The sequence below is a fragment of the Hyla sarda genome, chromosome 7, assembly GCF_029499605.1.
Source record: "Hyla sarda isolate aHylSar1 chromosome 7, aHylSar1.hap1, whole genome shotgun sequence".
Classification (NCBI taxonomy): Eukaryota; Metazoa; Chordata; class Amphibia; order Anura; family Hylidae; genus Hyla; species Hyla sarda.
This window is the reverse complement of record NC_079195.1, coordinates 12,752,077-12,771,845: the sequence shown is the minus strand read 5'-3', so window position 1 is coordinate 12,771,845 and position 19,769 is coordinate 12,752,077. Positions and strand designations below refer to the sequence as shown.

At 41.1% G+C, this 19,769-nt stretch overlaps 1 protein-coding gene across 17 annotated transcripts in view; it reads right to left on the bottom strand.

Annotated features, from left to right (window-relative positions):
* The window catches only part of ABLIM1 (actin binding LIM protein 1), a 349,855-nt gene that overhangs the window by 67,995 nt on the left and 262,091 nt on the right, over positions 1-19,769 (bottom strand). For all 17 annotated transcript variants that reach the window (XM_056530890.1, XM_056530886.1, XM_056530881.1 and 14 more), the window contains 3 exons: positions 12,441-12,528; positions 7,931-7,989; positions 171-248 (listed from right to left, as the gene is read on the bottom strand). In XM_056530890.1, the coding sequence (XP_056386865.1) occupies positions 171-248; positions 7,931-7,989; positions 12,441-12,528 (225 nt within the window). The remainder of the gene's footprint in view (positions 1-170; positions 249-7,930; positions 7,990-12,440; positions 12,529-19,769) is intronic.

Sequence of the window (19,769 nt, the reverse complement as noted above, 5' to 3'; positions counted from 1 at the left end):
ATAGAGAGATGGAAACAATAGAGAGATGGAAACAATAGAGAAATGTAAACAATAGAGAGATGTAAACAATAGAGAGATGGAAACAATAGAGAGATGGAAACAATAGAGAGATGGAAACAATACAACAAAGGGTTGCCCAGCAGAGAGGAGCGCGTTTGGGTTGTACTCACACAGATGGTGTGGCCCGGGGAGCCCGGTATACTGGATCCTGTGCGGGAATAGATGCTCTCGGATGAAGACCTTGTGGGCTGCAACACAAGAATCAATAGGAGTCATAAGAGAGCGTCAGGGCTGCGAACACAACACCGACCTGCAGCCGCATCTCCCCTCTACATCATGGGGGGCAAGCAGAGGTCTCTGGTCCTGGGATAGTGGGGGTGATGATTTAGGATGAGGAGCGGGGACGCCACTGGTGAGGGGCTGCCTTTGTAATAGTGTATCCCAGTGTTTCCCAACCAGCGTGCCTCCAGCTGTTGCTAAACTACAACTCCCAGCATGCCCGGACAGCCGAAGGCTGTCCGGGCTTACTGGGGGTTGTAGTTTTGCAAAAGTTGTGTTTCACTCTGATAACATTAGAGGGTGTGATTGGGGCTCCTCTCCAGGGCTGAGGTCATACATTTCGAGGCCATTACTGAGCACGCCCTCCAAAATCTGAGGTTCTGAGGTTATTGTTGTAGCCAAAACGAAATCTGAGAATATAAATACAAGAGAAGATGATGACATAACCGGGAGATGAGGCTCACCCTAAAATTACTGACAGACGCTTCTGGGAAAGCTGGGTGACAACCAATATGGCTGCCATTACTGCACCTATAGGGGTAATCTCTTCTTGGAGCTGATAGGACGGAGGCGAAAGAATAAAATATTTATCAAAGCGACTAAATAATTTATATTTCTAAGGCCCTAGTCCATGGGGCGATGGTGCTCGAGCTCTGTGAACAAGTGCCAACCTGCCAGATTGTGAGCAGACACTATAATCCGCACCATACTGCAAAAGTCAGCAATCTACAAAGCAGTTTTTCCCAACCAGTGTGCCTCCAGCTGTTGCAAAATTACAACTCCCAGCATGTCCAGACAGTCAATGGCTCCTCAGATTATGCACAACAGTCACCCAATAAATGTTATCGTCACTTTCACATAGTTACTTTTCACCTAGATTGCGGACTCTTGCAGTACAGTGCGGATTATAGTGTAGGCTCTGTGCAGTTTTTTCCCATAATTCTCTGTGTATTTCCTAGTGCCTTGTTGTAGTCAGCTTACTTTCTAGTCAGTCCGGGCATGCTGAGAGATATAGTTCTGCAATGTAACACTTTCTCCATATTCTGAGGCTGTGCTTAAAGGGGCACTCTTTAAGCACACTTAAGAAAACTTTTATTTTTTATTTTTTTTTTTTAAATCAACTGGTGCCAAAACAGATTTGTAAATTACTTCTATTAAAAAAAATCTTAATCCTTCCAGTACTTATTAGCTGCTGAATACTACAGAGGAAAGTATTTTCTTTTTGGAACACAGAGCTCTCTAGATAGATCTGGGTAAATGTTTCTTACTGATAAGTTCCATCTTCCTAAGCGATGGCATATCAACCTCTGGGGCCCCCAAATTCATGAGAATCAAGGGGCCCCAGTGCCATTTCATTACTGTGACCCTTCCAAGTTTTGCAAGGGACTGCAGCCAACCCCATGTTTAAATCAACTGGTGCCAGAAAGTTAAACAGATTTGTAAATGACTTCTATTAAAAAAAATATTAATCCTTCCAGTACTTATTTGCTGCTGAATACTACAGAGGAAATTATTTTCTTTTTGGAACACAGAGCTCTCTGCTGACATCACGAGCACAGTGCTCTCTGCTGACACCTCTGTCCATTTCAAGAACTGTCCATAGTAGTAGAAAATCCCCATAGCAAACATATGCTGCTCTGGACAGTTCCTAAAATGGACAGAGGTGTCAGCAGAGAGCACTGTGGTCATGATGTCAGCAGAGAGCTCTGTGTTCCAAAAAGAAAACCAGTATACAGATCCTAAAAAGTACTGGAAAGATTAAGATTTTTTAATAGAAGTAATTTACAAATCTGTTTAACTTTCTGGCACCAGTTGATTTAGAAGAAAAAAAAGTTTTCCACAGGAGTACCCCTTTAAAAGAGAATTTCCATCTTTGAACTTCAGAGCTGAAATCTCCCAGCAGTCGCTGTTTGATAAGTGTCTATCTAGTGTTTTCCAATCAGGGTACCTTCAGCTGTAGCATTTGGCTGTCCAGGCATTGTGGGAGATGTAGCAGTGCAACAGCTGGAGGCACACTGGTTGGGAAACACTGCTTTCTAGATTGCTGACTTTTGCAGTATGGTGCGGATTATAGTGTACGCTCTGTGCAGTTGTCCCCAGTGTTTCCTAGTGCTTTGTCCTAGTCATTTTAATTTCTAATGACTCCAGGCATGCTGGGAGTTGTAGTTTTGCAAAAGCTGGAGGCACTCTGGTTGGGAAATACTCTGTGTTCTCAGCATTCTCTGTGTGTTTCCGAGCACATTCTTCTAGTCAGTTTAGTTTCTAGTCAGTCAGGCCATGCTGGGAGTTGTAGTTTTGCAACAGCTGGAGGAGCACTGTTTGTAAAGCACTTCTTTATAGACTGATGACTTTTGCAGTATGGTGCCGATTATAGTGTATGCTCTGTGAAGTTGGGAGATGTAGATTTGCAACAGCTGGAGTCGCCCTGGCTGGGAAACAGTGTTTTATACAGAGCTTGATCTGGTAATTTTTATCTTTTCTAAATACCAGGGTCTGTATTGTCATCCGAAACTAGGAGTTCAGCTATGCTGTAGGGATACGTCTGTCCAGATATATGCTGACTGTTTCCATTTATTCAGTAAGAGTAGAGGTCTCAGTACTGCGAGCTGCGATTAGTTACTCCAACAACACCCCCAACTCCCACCCCACCCTGCCTGCACCTCGCTAAAGTTATCTTTTGCACAAAGAAAAAGAATATATATATATTAATATAATTTGCAAATAGGAATCAATGATAAAATAAGTGCATGGTGCGTTAGATGTCACTCGTGCTGGAAGGCGACTGGTGACCAAAAGCCATCCCCCTCCCCCCCGACCCCCCCAAAAAAAGATGTGATGTCACAAAATAACAGAACAAGTGTTAAAGGGGTTATCCAGGAAAAAAAACAAACTTTTTTTCATATATCAATTGGATCCAGAAAGTTAAACAGATTTGTAAATGACTTCTATAAAAAAATCTTACTCCTTTCAGTACTTATGAGCTGCTGAAGTTGAGTTGTTCTTTTCTGTCTAAGTGCTCTCTGATGACACGTGTCTCGGGAACTGTCCAGAGTAGAAGCAAATCCCCATAGCAAACCTCTTCTACTCTGTGCAGTTCCCGAGACAAGCAGAGATGTCAGCAGAGAGCACTGTTGTCAGACAGAAAAGAACAACTCAACTTCAGCAGCTGATAATTATTGGAAGGATTAAGATTTTTTTTAATAGAAGTCATTTACAAATCTGTTTAACTTTCTGGAGCCAGTTGATATATTAAAAAAAAAAAAAAAAAAGGTTTTTTTTCCCCTGGAATACCCCTTTAATTATCATCAGAGTGAACCAATCACTGGTGAGATCTGCACGGTGGGCGGTACCTTTCTCTTTCGGAACCCTAGAAAACATATCGGAAAACGCTGCAGAGAGAGGAGAGAGATCACTGAGCGCAAAACCAAAGCAAGGTCATCCGCGGGGGTCACAGCGAACGCAGACAGTGACATTTTTAGAGTGTTTTTGTTGCACTCTTTTTAGGTGTTTCCCAAGTAGCGTTCCTCCATCTGTTGCAAAACTACAAATCCCAGCATGCCCGGACAGCCGTTGGCTGTCCGGGCATGCTGGGAGTTGTAGTTTTGAAACAGCTGAAGGAACACTGTTGGGAAACACTGCCCTATCCTGTGCTGAAATACCACTACAATGTTAATATTTTGATTACCAGGAGACACCACCAGGGGGAGCTCACTGCAGATAAATGTATGAAGATGCATACAGACAGAACTGTATTGTGTGAGACATGAAGATCTTTCGTAAAATCCCGCTGGCTTCCTATTTACATAATTTAAATTTTTATTTAATTAATTAATTAATTATATTTATTTCTTTATTTAATAAAATAATAAAGAATAATAAAAATAAATAATATCTACGCTAGTTCCAAGCTACAAAGTAAACTGGAGTATATTTAGTTAAGCTCCGCCCATTTGGTGCGAGTGTTGTACATGCAGAAAAAGAAAAAAAAAAGGATTTTTTTTTGGCGCAAAAGTTTGAGGGGGATTTGGGGCTGTGTATCAGAACAATGGATGCAACTGGAGCAAAAAATAATAATAAAAAAATATATATATAACAAAAATGTTTAAAAATATATAATATTTTCCCAAATATACAAATAATCTATAACTATATATCTTTGAGTCCCTGTAGATGTTTCTCACCAAACTTTCTCTGGCTCCTGAACAGTAAGACATTAGTGACAAGTCTAGTATGATATAATACTGGAGAATACACAGGGCGGTGACCTTTCTGTGAGCGTCAGCTCTGTGGGTCAGGGGCCCCGTGTGCTGACATTCTGTCCCAGTCACATAGATCTATAATAATGCAGTATATTATCTCCAGCTCTGTACAGCAGCCAAGATCTAAGGAACATTCAGTGCACTGTGACCCCCAAGAGAGACGCCCAAACTTTCCACACCCTGGACGGGTCACCCACCGATCACCCACTGCGCACTGTTCTCTATAAAGATCACCATGGGATGGATAGATAGATATGAGATAGATAGATATGAGATAGATAGATAGATATGAGATAGATAGATAGATAGATATGAGATAGATAGATATGAGATAGATAGATAGATATGAGATAGATAGATAGATAGATATGAGATAGATAGATATGAGATAGATAGATAGATAGATATGAGATAGATAGATATGAGATAGATAGAAAGGAGATAGATAGATATGAGATAGATAGATAGATATGAGATAGATATGAGATAGATAGATAGATATGAGATAGATAGAAAGGAGATAGATAGATATGAGATAGATAGATAGATATGAGATAGATAGATATGAGATAGATAGATAGATAGATATGAGATAGATAGATATGAGATAGATAGATATGAGATAGATAGATAGATATGAGATAGATAGATAGATATGAGATAGATAGATAGATATTAGATAGATATGAGATAGATAGATATGAGATAGATAGATAGATAGATAGATAGATATGAGAGATAGATAGATAGATAGATATGAGATAGATATGAGATAGATATGAGATAGATAGATGTGAGATAGATAGAAAGGAGATAGATAGATATAAGATAGATAGATATGAGATAGATAGATAGATATGAGATAGATAGATAGACAGATAGATATGAGATAGATAGATATGAGATAGATAGATATGAGATAGATAGAAAGGAGATAGATAGATAGATAGATAGATAGATATGAGATAGACAGATAGATATGAGATAGATAGATAGACAGATAGATATGAGATAGATAGATATGAGATAGATAGATATGAGATAGATAGAAAGGAGATAGATAGATAGATAGATATGAGATAGATATGAGAGAGATAGATAGATATGAGATAGACAGATAGATATGAGATAGATAGATATGAGATACAGTTGGGATCAAAAGTTTGGGCACCCCAGGTAAACATTTGTATTAATGTGCATAAAGAAGCCAAGAAAAGATGGAAAAATCTCCAAAAGGCATCAAATTACAGATTAGACATTCTTATATGTCAACAAAAGTTAAATTTTATTTCCATCATTTACACTTTCAAAATAACAGAAAACAAAAAATTGGCATCTGAAAAAGTTTGTGCCCCCTGCAGAGATAATATCTTGTACTGCCCCCTTTGGCAAGTATCACAGCTTGTAAACGCTTTTTGTAGCAGCCAAGAGTCTTTCAATTCTTGTTTGAGGTATCTTTGCCCATTCTTCCTTACAAAAGTCTTCCAGTTCTTTGAGATTTCTGGGCTGACTGTCACGCACTGCTCTTTTAAGGTCTATCCATAGATTTTCAATTATGTTGAGGTCAGGAGATTGTGAAGGCCATGACAAAACCTTCAGTTTACGCCTCTTGATGTAATCCCCTGTGGATTTTGAGGTGTGATTAGGATCATTATCCATTTGTAGAAGCCATCCTCACTTTAACTTCAGCTTTTTCACAGATGGCATCAAGTTAGCATCCAAAATTTGCTGAAATTATATTGAATCCATTTTTCCTTCTTCTCGTGAGATGTTCCCTGTGCCACTGTCTGCAATACAACCCCAAAGCATGATTGATCCACCCCCATGCTTAACAGTTGGACAGAGGTTCTTTTCATTAAATTCTGTTCCCCTTCTTCTCTAAACGTACCTTTTGCTCATTCCGGTCAGAAAGTTCAATTTTAACCTCATTGGTCCACAGAACTTGTTTCCAAAATGCATCAGGCTTGTCTATATGTTCATTTGCAAAGTTCAAACACTGATTTTTGTGGTGAGGACGTAGAAGAGGTTTTCTTCTGATGACTCTTCCATGAAGACCATATTTGTACAAGTATCTCTTTATAGCGGAATAGTGTACCACAACTCCAGTGTCTGCCAGATCTTTCTTTGTGCAGTCAAATGTGGGTTTTGAATTGTTTTTCTCACAATCCTGCGAGCTGTTCTGTCTGATATTTTTCTTGGTCTTCCAGATCTTGATTTAACTTCCACTGTTCCTGATGACTGCCATTTCTTAATTACATTCCGAACAGAGGATATTGACATCTGAAAACGTTTTGCTATCTTCTTATAGCCTTCTCCAGCTTTGTGAGCGTCAACTATTTTCAGATTTCTAGACAACTGCTTAGAAGAACCCATGGTGCTGATTGTTGGGGCAAGGTCAGATGAGTCTGGGCATTTAAAACCTTGGAGATTGACATCACCTGGTCTTCCCAGATGATGACTGAGAACAATCCATGACACTGGCAGGTCTCAGCTTTGCAAAGGGGGCAGTGCATGTTATAAATTCTGCAGGGTGCCCAAACTTTGGAAAAAGCCATTTTTTTGTTTTCTGTTATTTTAAAAAGTGTAAATGATGGAAATAAAATGTAACTTTTGATGACATATTATAAGAATGTCTAATCTGTAATTTGATGCCTTTTGGAGATTTTTCCATCTTTCCTTGGCTTCTTTATGCACATTAATACAAATTTTTACCTGGGGGGCCCAAACTTTTGATCCCCACTGTAGATAGATAGATATGAGATAGATAGAGGATAGATAGATATGAGATAGATAGAGGATAGATAGATATGAGATAGATAGATAGATATGAGATAGATAGATAGATAGATAGATATGGGATAGATAGATGATAGATAGATAGAGGATAGATAGATAGAGGATAGATAGATAGATATGGGATAGATAGATATGAGATAGATAAATAGATAGATATGGGATAGATAGATATGAGATATATAGATATGAGATAGATAGATATGAGATAGATAGATATGAGATAGATAGATATGAGATAGATAGATAGATATGGGATAGATAGATATGAGATAGATAGATATGAGATAGATAGATAGATAGATAGATAGATATGAGATAGATAGATATGAGATAGATAGATATGAGATAGATAGATAGATAGATATGGGATAGATAGATATGAGATAGATAGATATGAGATAGATAGATATGAGATAGATAGATAGATAGATAGATATATAGATATGAGATATATAGATATGGGATAGATAGATATGAGATAGATAGATAGATAGATAGATAGATAGATAGATATGGGATAGATAGATAGATATGGGATAGATAGATATGAGATAGATAGATAGATATGGGATAGATAGATAGATCCCATAACTCACCCGCTGCCTCCCCTCCGTCTTGGCGTTCTGCTTACAGTCGGGATGCCAGACCGTAGAACCTGTGGAAGAAGAGAAGACTGTGATGGTGCAGACTCTCCGAGATCCTTTGATTTTACCTGATATCACATTCTTATTTATTCTGACATTCTGAGCGCCCTGCAGCGCCCCCCACAGCTGGTGAAGCCCCTCCGAGGTCTGCAGCGCCCCCCACAGCTGGTGAAGCCCCTCCGAGGTCTGCAGCGCCCCCCACAGCTGGTGAAGCCCCTCTGAGGTCCGTAGTGCCCCCCACAGCTGGTGAAGCCCCTCCGAGGTCTGCAGCGCCCCCCACAGCTGAAGGTCACATGTGGGAGATAAATACTGTTCTATGGGATCCGCCGGTTATTAATTACACTCGGTCAAACATTGTGGGAGGAGATTTATCAAAACCTGTCTAAATGCAAATTTGTCCAGTTGCCCACGGCAACCAACCGGATCGCTACTTTCATTTTTTTAGAGGCCTTATTAACCCTTCCCGCTACAGGACGTATGCATACGTCCTGCTGATCTCCTGCTCTGCCGCGCACAGCTCAGCCAGCATTAACCCCATAGATGCCACGATCAATCCTGATCACGGCATCTATGGTGTTGACAGGGGTAGGTCGCCCGTTGGTTGCTATGGCAGCAGGAGGCCAGCTGATGACCTCTTGGCCCCGACATACGATCATTTCAGCATACGATCACTCTCAGAGGCCATCGCATGGTGAAGGCAGCATCAACATACGATGCTTTTGTATGTCGGGGCCATCGCATAAACGGCTATCCTGCAGCGCAGGCTGCTTCAGCTGCCACCGGATAGCCGTTTACGGTGCCCTGTGTGGTCCGCTGACGATCACTTACCTGTCCTCGGGGCTCCGGCGCGTCCTCTTCGGGATCCCTGCATTGTCGGCGCTCTCCATCGTCGTCATCACGTCGCTGCGCACGCCGTCCCGTCATCCAATAGGAGCGGCGTGCGTAGCGACGTGATGGCGGCGACGGAGAGCGAGGATGCCGGGGAAGCAGAGGCCTTGCTGGAGCGTCAGGGACACCCCGGGGACGCGGCGACAGCGATGGAAGGCGACATCCAGGACAGCAGTGACGAGCGGTGACAGGAGCGGCGGGGACAGGTGAGTATAACCTACAATACCAGTGGTCTTCAACCTGCGGACCTCCAGACGTTGCAAAACTACAACTCCCAGCATGCCCGGACAGCCGTTGGCTGTCCGGGCATGCTGGGTGTTGTAGTTTTGCTACATCTGGAGGTCCGCAGGTTGTAGACCACTGTCCTATACTTTACATTGCACGGATCCCTCAACATGCGATGGTTTCAACAAACGATGGTCCATTTGGAACGGATTACCATCGTATGTTGAGGGACTGCTGTATAACCTGCAAAATGTGAAAAATAAAATAATAAAAGGTTCTTCAATAAAAGTATAAAGTGTAAATAAATAAATGCCCCCTATTATTATAAAGAAAAAAACACAAATCAGATACATACTAGGTATCGCCACGTCCATAATGGCGTGTTCTAAAAAGCTATAATGTAAATTATCCCGCACAGTGAACGCCAAAAAAAAACAACAACAACAACAAAAAAGCGCAAAACTCACTAATTTTGGTACAAATTGCAGAATAAAAAAGATAAAGCATGTATCGCAAAAATAATACCAATAAAAAGTACAGCTTTTCCTGCAAAAATAATACCAATAAAAAGTACAGCTTTTCCTGTAAAAATAAGCCCTCACTCAATGGCGTCGGACAAAAAAAATAAAAGTTACGGCTGTCGGAAAATGAGAACAGAAAAAAAGGGAAAAACATCAATTTTGCTCAGAAAAGGAAAAAGAACATAAAAAGCGATATAAAATAGGTATCGCCATAATCGTACCGACCCACAGAATAAGAACAACATGACTTCTACCGCACAGCGAACACCATAAAAAACAAAAACAAAAAACGCCAGATTTTCCAGTTTATCGCAATATTTTGGAGTTTTTCACAAAAAAATGCTGCATGTGTCAACGAAAATGCACCAGTTATATAAAGTACAATATGTCACGAATAAATAATCTCAGAATCGCTCCGCTCAGAAAAAGCGTTCTAAAGTTATTACCTAGAGTCTGATCATTAAGGTAAAAAAATGGGTCTGTCCTTAATGGGTTAAGAATGTAAAAAACAATCTGATTGGTTGCTATGGGCAACAGGATCTCACCCGTCGGGCGTATTGGGTTCAGTCTGACAATAATTCTTCTTTCGCTTTTTCAGAATAAAAAAAAAATCATTCTGAGCCGGAAACTTCTGAATATTTATTACTGATTATTATTTATAATAAAAATAATAATAATAATAAAAAAAAAATTGTTTTTAAAGGTTTTCTGTATCGGTTTGTGGTTAGTTACAAAGGTAATTCCTGTAATAATGAATTGTTGCCTTAAAATGTTGTTGTTACTTTGTTTTGTTTGTGTGGTTAGTCTATGACTGTAATTATTCTTTATATATTGTTATATTGTTACATGGTGTAATGATTTATGATATGAAAAACTATAAACAACATGTATCTCAGGATCAGTACAGGATAAGTAATGTAATGTATGTGCACAGTGACCTCACCAGCAGAATAGTGAGTACAGCTCTGGAGTATAATACAGGATATAACTCAGGATCAGTACAGGATAAGTAATGTAATGTATGTACACAGTGACCTCACCAGCAGAATAGTGAGTACAGCTCTGGGGTATAATACAGGATATAACTCAGGATCAGTAGAGGATAAGTAATGTAATGTATGTACACAGTGACCTCACCAGCAGAATAGTGAGTACAGCTCTGGAGTATAATACAGGATATAACTCAGGATCAGTACAGGATAAGTAATGTAATGTATGTACACAGTGATCTCACCAGCAGAATAGTGAGTACAGCTCTGGAGTATAATACAGGATATAACTCAGGATCAGTACAGGATAAGTAATGTAATGTATGTACACAGTGACCTCACCAGCAGAATAGTGAGTACAGCTCTGGAGTATAATACAGGATATAACTCAGGATCAGCAGAGGATAAGTAATGTAATGTATGTACACAGTGAAATCACCAGCAGAATAGTGAGTACAGCTCTGGAGTATAATACAGGATATAACTCGGGATCAGTACAGGATAAGTAATGTAATGTATGTACACAGTGACCTCACCAGCAGAATAGTGAGTACAGCTCTGGAGTATAATACAGGATATAACTCAGGATCAGTACAGGATAAGTAATGTAATGTATGTACACAGTGACCTCACCAGCTGAATAGTGAGTACAGCTCTGGAGTATAATACAGGATATAACTCAGGATCAGTACAGGATAAGTAATGTAATGTATGTACACAGTGATCTCACCAGCAGAATAGTGAGTACAGCTCTGGGGTATAATACAAGATATAACTAAGGATCAGTAGAGGATAAGTAATGTAATGTATGTACACAGTGATCTCACCAGCAGAATAGTGAGTACAGCTCTGGGGTATAATACAGGATATAACTCAGGATCAGTACAGGATAAGTAATGTAATGTATATACACAGTGACCTCACCAGCAGAATAGTGAGTGCGGCTCTGGGGTATAATACAGGATATAACTCAGGATCAGTAGAGGATAAGTAAGGTGGGGGTGGGGTTCTTCCTATCCTCCTGATTTGGTCTCACAGTATTGATGTGATACATTGTGACACTTCCTAGACTGAGATGAGGAAATGTTTAGGATAAAAGCCAGAAGAATGAGGAACCTTCCATGTCTTATCACCAGGACGATGGTGAAGCTGGAGCCAATGTAAACGTTGCGAGTGACAGGGGCCGAAGGACACAGAACAGAGCGCAGTGTATGGGGGGCCGCTCTGCTCCGGGAGAGGGGGAGGAGAATGGGAGGAAGTACATTATATTATATTTTTCAGCAAAAACAAAAACCCTATTCAGTAAATCCTTCACCGATGCTCTTCCCTAATATTGATCATCTAGTATTAACCCTTTGCATGTGAGAAGGCTCTAACTTAGGGGTCTTCAATCTGTGGACCTTCCGACTATTGCAAAATTACAACTCCCAGCATTGCTGGATAGCCATTTGCCGAGCAGACACTATAATCCGCACCATACTGCAAAAGTCAGCAATATATAATGCAGTGTTTTCCAACCAGGATGCCTAAAGCTGTTGCAAAACTGCAACTCCCAGCATGCCCGGACAGCCGATGGCTGTCCGGGCATGCTGGGAGTTGCAGTTTTGCAACAGTTGGAGGCACACTGGTTAGGAAACATTGCTTTATATATTGCTGATGCTTGCAGCATGGTGCGGATTATAGCGTGGGAGTTCTAGTTTTGCAACATCTGGAGGTCCACAGTTTGGAGACCACAGCTCTATCCTGTTCTACCCCTGATGCCCCTGTGTCCTTATATCAGCAGCGACTATGCAGACCTCTAGGGGGCATCCTAGCACACAAAATCAGAATTCGTCTTACCTTGCAGGTACATTTCCTCTCCTTCGGTGAACATTTGCTGACATCTGCTGCATCGTGCACAGCTCGGGTGGTAGTGCTTGTCCCCCGCCTGCGGAGCAAACAAAGACACGAAGCTCAGCAACTAGGCACCTGCTCCACGGAGATACACAGCGCGTTCCTGAGGAGCGCAGTCTCGGAAATAGCTCGGATAAACGGTATCACACATGAAAGGCTTAGATACAGCAGCTCAGCATACAGTGTCATACATGATAGGATTAGATACAGCAGCTCAGCAGACAGTATCACATGTGATAGGATTAGATACAGCAGCTCAGCAGACAGTATCACACATGATAGGATTAGATACACAGCTCAGTACACAGTATAACACATGAGATTAGATATAAGAGCACACAGTATCACACATGATAGGCTTAGATACAGAAGATCATCATACAGTGTCACACATGATAGGATTAGATACAGCAGCTCAGCATACAGTGTCACACATGATAGGATTAGATACAGCAGCTCAGCAGACAGTATCACATGTGATAGGATTAGATACAGCAGCTCAGCAGACAGTGTCACACATGATAGGATTAGATACAGCAGCTCAGCATACAGTGTCACACATGATAGGATTAGATACAGCAGCTCAGCAGACAGTATCACATGTGATAGGATTAGATACAGCAGCTCAGCAGACAGTGTCACACATGATAGGATTAGATACAGCAGCTCAGCATACAGTGTCACACATGATATGATTAGATACAGCAGCTCAGCAGACAGTGTCACACATGATAGGATTAGATACAGCAGCTCAGCAGACAGTGTCACACATGATAGGCTTAGATACAGCAGATCAGTACACAGTATAACACATGAGATTAGATATAAGAGCACACAGTATCACACATGATATGCTTAGATACAGAAGATCATCATACAGTGTCACACATGATAGGATTAGATACAGCGGCTCAGCATACAGTGTCACACATGATAGGATTAGATACAGCAGCTCAGCATCCAGTGTCACACATGATAGGATTAGATACACAGCTCAGTACACAGTATAACACATGAGATTAGATATAAGAGCACACAGTATCACACATGATATGCTTAGATACAGAAGATCATCATACAGTGTCACACATTCTAGGATTAGATACAGCGGCTCAGCATACAGTGTCACACATGATAGGATTAGATACAGCAGCTCAGCAGACAGTATCACACGTGATAGGATTAGATACAGCACCTCAGCATCCAGTGTCACACATGATAGGATTAGATACACAGCTCAGTACACAGTATAACAGATGAGATTAGATATAAGAGCACACAGTATCACACATGATGGGCTTAGATACAGAAGATCATCATACAGTGTCACACATTCTAGGATTAGATACAGCAGATCAGCACACAGTATAAACACATGATAGGCTTAGATACAGCAGCTCAGCAGACAGTATCACACATGATAGGATTAGATACACAGCTCAGTTCACAGTATAACACATGAGATTAGATACAAGAGCACACAGTATCACACATGATAGACTTAGATTCAGAAGATCAGCATACAGTATCACATGTGATAGGTTTAGATACATCATCTCAGTACACAGTATAACACATGATGAGATTAGATAAAGAAGCACACAGTATCACACATGACAGGCTTAGATACAGCTGCTCAGCATACATTGTCACACATGATAGGTTTAGATACCTCAGCTCAGTACACAGTATAACACATGAGATTAGATACAAGAGCATACAGTATTACACATGATAGGCTTAGATACAGAAGATCAGCAGACCGTATCACATATGATAGTATTAGATACAGCAGCTCAGCAGACAGTATCATACATGATAGGATTAGATACAGCAGCTCAGCAGACAGTATCACACATTATAGGCTTAGATAGAGCAGCTCAGCACACAGTATCACACATGATAGGTTTAGATACCTCAGCTCAGTACACCGTAGACCACATGATGAGATTGGATACAAGAGCACACAGTATCACACATGAAAGGCTTAGATACAGCTGCTCAGCAGACAGTATCACACATGACAGGAAAAGATCCAGTGGCTCAGAAGACAGTATCACACATGAAAGACTTAGATACACAGCTCAAAAGATAGTATCTCAGATAACAGATTAAGATGCAGAGGTGCAGCAAACAGTATCACACAAGATAAAATTAGATACAGCAGCTTCCCTCAGTATCACATATGGCAGGCTAAGATAAAGCAGCTCAGCAGACAGTATCACACGTGATTGGATTAGATACAGTGGTTCAGGGGACAGATCACATGACAAACTTATATACAGCAATTCAGCAGAAAGTTTTACACTTGACAGGCTTAGATACAGTGGCTTAGCAGAAAGTATCACACATAATAGATACATTTGGTACACTGTATCACAGTGGTGGAAGATAGTATATAAAAAAAAAACACATCCACAGTGTGTGCATCATCCTATGCTATTGCAAAACTACAACTCCCAGCATGCCCGGACAGCCGTTGGCTGTCCGGGCATGCTGGGAGTTGTAGTTTTGCAACAGCTGGAGGCACAATGGTTGGTAAACACTGATCTAAAGTCGGCAAGCTGTTGTAAAACTACCAATCCCAGCATGCTCAGACAACAGGGAATGCTGGGATTTGTAGTGCTGCAACAGACCAAAGGTTAAAGGGGTACTTCCCTGGAAAACATTTTTTTTTTAAATGAACTGGTGCCAGAAAGTTAAACAGATTTGTAAATGACTTCTATTTAAAAATCTTAATCCTTCCAGTACTTATCAGCTGCTGTATGCTCCACAGGAAGTTCTTTTCTTTTTGGATTTCCTTCCTGTCTGATCACAGTGCTCTCTGCTGACACCTCTGTCCATATCAGGAACTGTCCAGAGCAGGAGAGGTTTGCTATGGGGATTTGCTCCTACTCTGGACAGTTCTAAAAATGGACAGAGGTGTCAGCAGAGAACACTGTGGTCAGACACGAAGGAAATCCAAAAAGAAAAGAACTTCCTGTGGAGCATACAGCAGCTGATAAGTACTGGAAGGATTAAGATTTTTAAATAGAAGTAATTTACAAATCTGTTTAACTTTCTGGCATCAGGTGATTAAAAAAAATGTTTAAATGATTAAAAACCAATGTTTTAGATATTTTTTATGGCATCAATGAGTTGTCGGACTCCATCACTATGGGACATGATGAATATCCTCGCTATAGGACGACCGGATTATCACGGGCGCTGGCTCTGGGGAATGTGGCGGCGTCCAGTCCTAATGAGCGCACAATACGGCGGCCACCATTCAGCATGACAGATCGGATGTGTCTAATCCGAATAATACACAATCCTGGACCTGCACAGTAATGAGCCCCCCCAGGGGTGACCCCAAATATCACAACGCCACCATACAATGACTTCAATGTGGAGAAGGCTCCGCCGAGGGTAGTCAGCCGGCTGATACCACCGAGCACCAGACAGGAGGAAATACAACAACGGGGGCAAGAGAAGGAAAGAACTAAACGCATCAGCAGCCGCAGAGCACAAGACGACACACTGAAACGCAACAGACATGACAGCTCTGGAGTATAATACAGGATATAACTCAGGATCAGTACAGGATAAGTAATGTAATTTATGTACACAGTGACCTCACCAGCAGAATAGTGAGTACAGCTCTGGAGTATAATACAGGATATAACTCAGGATCAGTACAGGATAAGTAATGTAATGTATGTACACAGTGACCTCACCAGCAGAATAGTGAGTACAGCTCTGGAGTATAATACAGGATATAACTCAGGATCAGTACAGGATAAGTAATGTAATGTATGTGCACAGTGACCTCACCAGCAGAATAGTGAGTACAGCTCTGGAGTATAATATAGGATATAACTCAGGATCAGTACAGGATGAGAACATTTCCTACATCAATCCTGTATAGTTGAGCTTCGTTTCCTTGTGTAGAATTATTGAGAACACTACGGGGCTGATGTTCCGCTCCCCACTAACTGAATGAGTGTAAGCTCTGTGGGTCAGGATGTGACATTCTGCAGACAGACAGAGTGCATCTGGGAACCATTTTCAGGGGTGAAAGGTCAGAGGTGACAGCTTCATTTCCGCTCATTAATTTGGCGACTAATGAGAAGGGGAAGTTTGGTTTCTCATTGACTTGTTTATTCTGGAAGAAGAAAGGAAAGAACATGACGGCTGCGGAGACTAAGCGAGACGTGGATCATAACCCAGAAAAAAAGAAAACTTCAACATATTCCAAGTGATTCCAAGTGTGCCTTCAGCTGTTGCAAAACTACAACTCCCATCATGCCCGGACAGCCAACGGCTGTCCGGGCATGCTGGGAGTTGTAGTTTTGCAACCGTTGGAGGTCCAAAGTTTGGAGACTACTAGGAAGGAGCCTTCTGAAATACAAAAGGTTAAAGGGGTACTCCGGTGAAAACCTTTTTTCTTTTAAGTCAACTGGTGCCAGAAAGTTAAACATATTTGTAAATTACTTCTATTAAAAAATCTTAATCCTTCCAGTACTTATTAGCTGCTGAATGCTACAGAGGAAATTCCTTTCTTTTTGGAACACTGATGACATCACGAGCACAGTGCTCTCTGCTGACATCTCTGTCCATTTTAGTAACCGTGCATAGCAGACGTATGCTAAGGGCAGCATGGTGGCTCAGTGGTTAGCACTGCTGCCTTACAGTGCTGGGGCCTTGGGTTCAAATGCCACTAAGGACAACAATAAATAAATAAATAAAGACTTATTATTATTATAATAACGTCAGCAGAGAGCACTGTGCTCGTGATGTCATCAGAGAGCATTCCAAAAAGAAAAGAATTTCCTTTAGTATTCAGCAGCTAATAAGTACAGGAAGGATTAAGATTTTTTAATAGAAGTAATTTACAAATCTGTTTAACTTTCTGGAGCCAGTTGATTTAAAAGAAAAAAGGTTTTCACCGGAGTATCCCTTTAATACTAGGTGACCAGTGCCATTATAGTCGTATAGCAGCCAACGGCTGTCCGGGCATGCTGAGAGTTGTAGTTTTGCAACCGTTGGAGGTCCAAAGTTTGGAGACTACTAGGAAGGAGCCTTCTGAAATACAAAAGGTTAAAGGGGTACTCCGGTGAAAACCTTTTTTCTTTTAAATCAACTGGTGCCAGAAAGTTAAACATATTTGTAAATTACTTCTATTAAAAAATCTTAATCCTTCCAGTACTTATTAGCTGCTGAATGCTACAGAGGAAATTCCTTTCTTTTTGGAACACTGATGACATCACGAGCACAGTGCTCTCTGCTGACATCTCTGTCCATTTTAGTAACCGTGCATAGCAGACGTATGCTAAGGGCAGCATGGTGGCTTAGTGGTTAGCACTGCTGCCTTACAGTGCTGGGGCCTTGGGTTCAAATGCCACTAAGGACAACAATAAATAAATAAATAAATAAAGACTTATTATTATTATAATAACGTCAGCAGAGAGCACTGTGCTCGTGATGTCATCAGAGAGCATTCCAAAAATAAAAGAATTTCCTTTAGTATTCAGCAGCTAATAAGTACAGGAAGGATTAAGATTTTTTAATAGAAGTAATTTACAAATCTGTTTAACTTTCTGGAGCCAGTTGATTTAAAAGAAAAAAGGTTTTCACCGGAGTATCCCTTTAATACTAGGTGACCAGTGCCATTATAGTTGTATAGCAGCATGCTGGGAGTTGTAGTTTTACAACAGCTGGAGGCACACTGGTTGGTAAACACTGCTGATAATTGATAGATTGATGACCTTTGCAGTACGGTGCGGATTATAGTGTATGCTCTCTGCAGTTCTCAGCATTCACTGTGAATTTCCCAGTGCCTTGTTCTAGTAAGTTTTATTTAAAGGCAGTCCAGGCATGCTGGGAGTTGTAGTTATGCAACAATCGGTGGCATTTTGGTTGAGAACCACTACTTTATAGATTGATGACTTTTGCAGCATGGTGCGGATTATAGTGTATGCTCTGTGCAGTTGTTTCCAGCATTCCTACTGCCTTGTTCTAGTCAATTTAGTTTCTAGTCAGTCTGGGCATGCTGGATATTGCAATTTTGCAACAGCTGGAGGCACCCTGGATGGGAAACACTGTCATATAAGGATGACCCATTGTAATACCGCAGCTTAGAAAACATGTAAGGAGGTGTCTGCCCATAAACTTGCTGACTGTTCCCAACGGCGGTAAACTGTTTCCTAAAGGATATGCGCACTCTATATATATATATATATATATATATATATATATATAAAGATATATGTGTAGATATACATTATATATATATAGTTCTCCTTTATTATAATGGACATTTGAAGGAACATATTAAGGCTTTTACAACAGAACTGCTATTTCGGCATAAGGGTAAAGTGAAGCAGACAGGACCACGGGCGACACGAAAAAGCGAAATAAGGATGTGATGATTCAGGATTCCTCGCCGGTCATCAAAACGATGACACAGAAAAACGTAGTGAGGAGAACACGGGCATCGTTGCTATAAATAACGCGGCGAACACTGTTATTACCCGGGCACGAAGGCGTGAAACGCAAGGTATTAATTAGAGGGGAAGTGTAAAGTACACGGCGGCCATGATTCCTGCAGATGTGATCGGCTTTAATGACCCAAAAAACACCATGGCCGCCTGTGCAGCCCCTGGAGGGATGGAGACCTGTCATCTGGCCTCTCCCTTATTTCAAGAACGCACTTACAGTGGAAATAACTCTAGGTGGCACTAGTGAGCCGGGGGGGTGACTACTTTACATACCTATTTCCCATGGAACATTGTAAGGCTTGAATGTCTCCTCAGAACTAATTTACCCCTCGAATGCCTCTTCTCCACCGCACTCATCTGTGGTGACACCGAGCGCCCTACGGGGCCACATATCAGCCGGGACGGGACTTCACCTGTACGGACACCCTGCACAACGTTCCCCATATCCCGGAGACACAGACATGGCGGGAATGGGGGGTCGCACCCATGTCCTGGTTTTATTTTGTTGTCGCTGCCTCATGAGGACAGGACGGGAGATGACACAAAGTGAGGATGACAACCGAGCGGTCATGGAAGGTTCACATTGTAACTACAAACCAAACACAAACTCACACAGAACTAAAGTAGAGACATATACAGACACAAATACACAAAGACACACACATACATACACACACATATATATATACAGACACAAATACACAAAGACACACATACATACACACACATATATATATACAGACACAAATACACAAAGACACACACATACATACACACACATATATATATACAGACA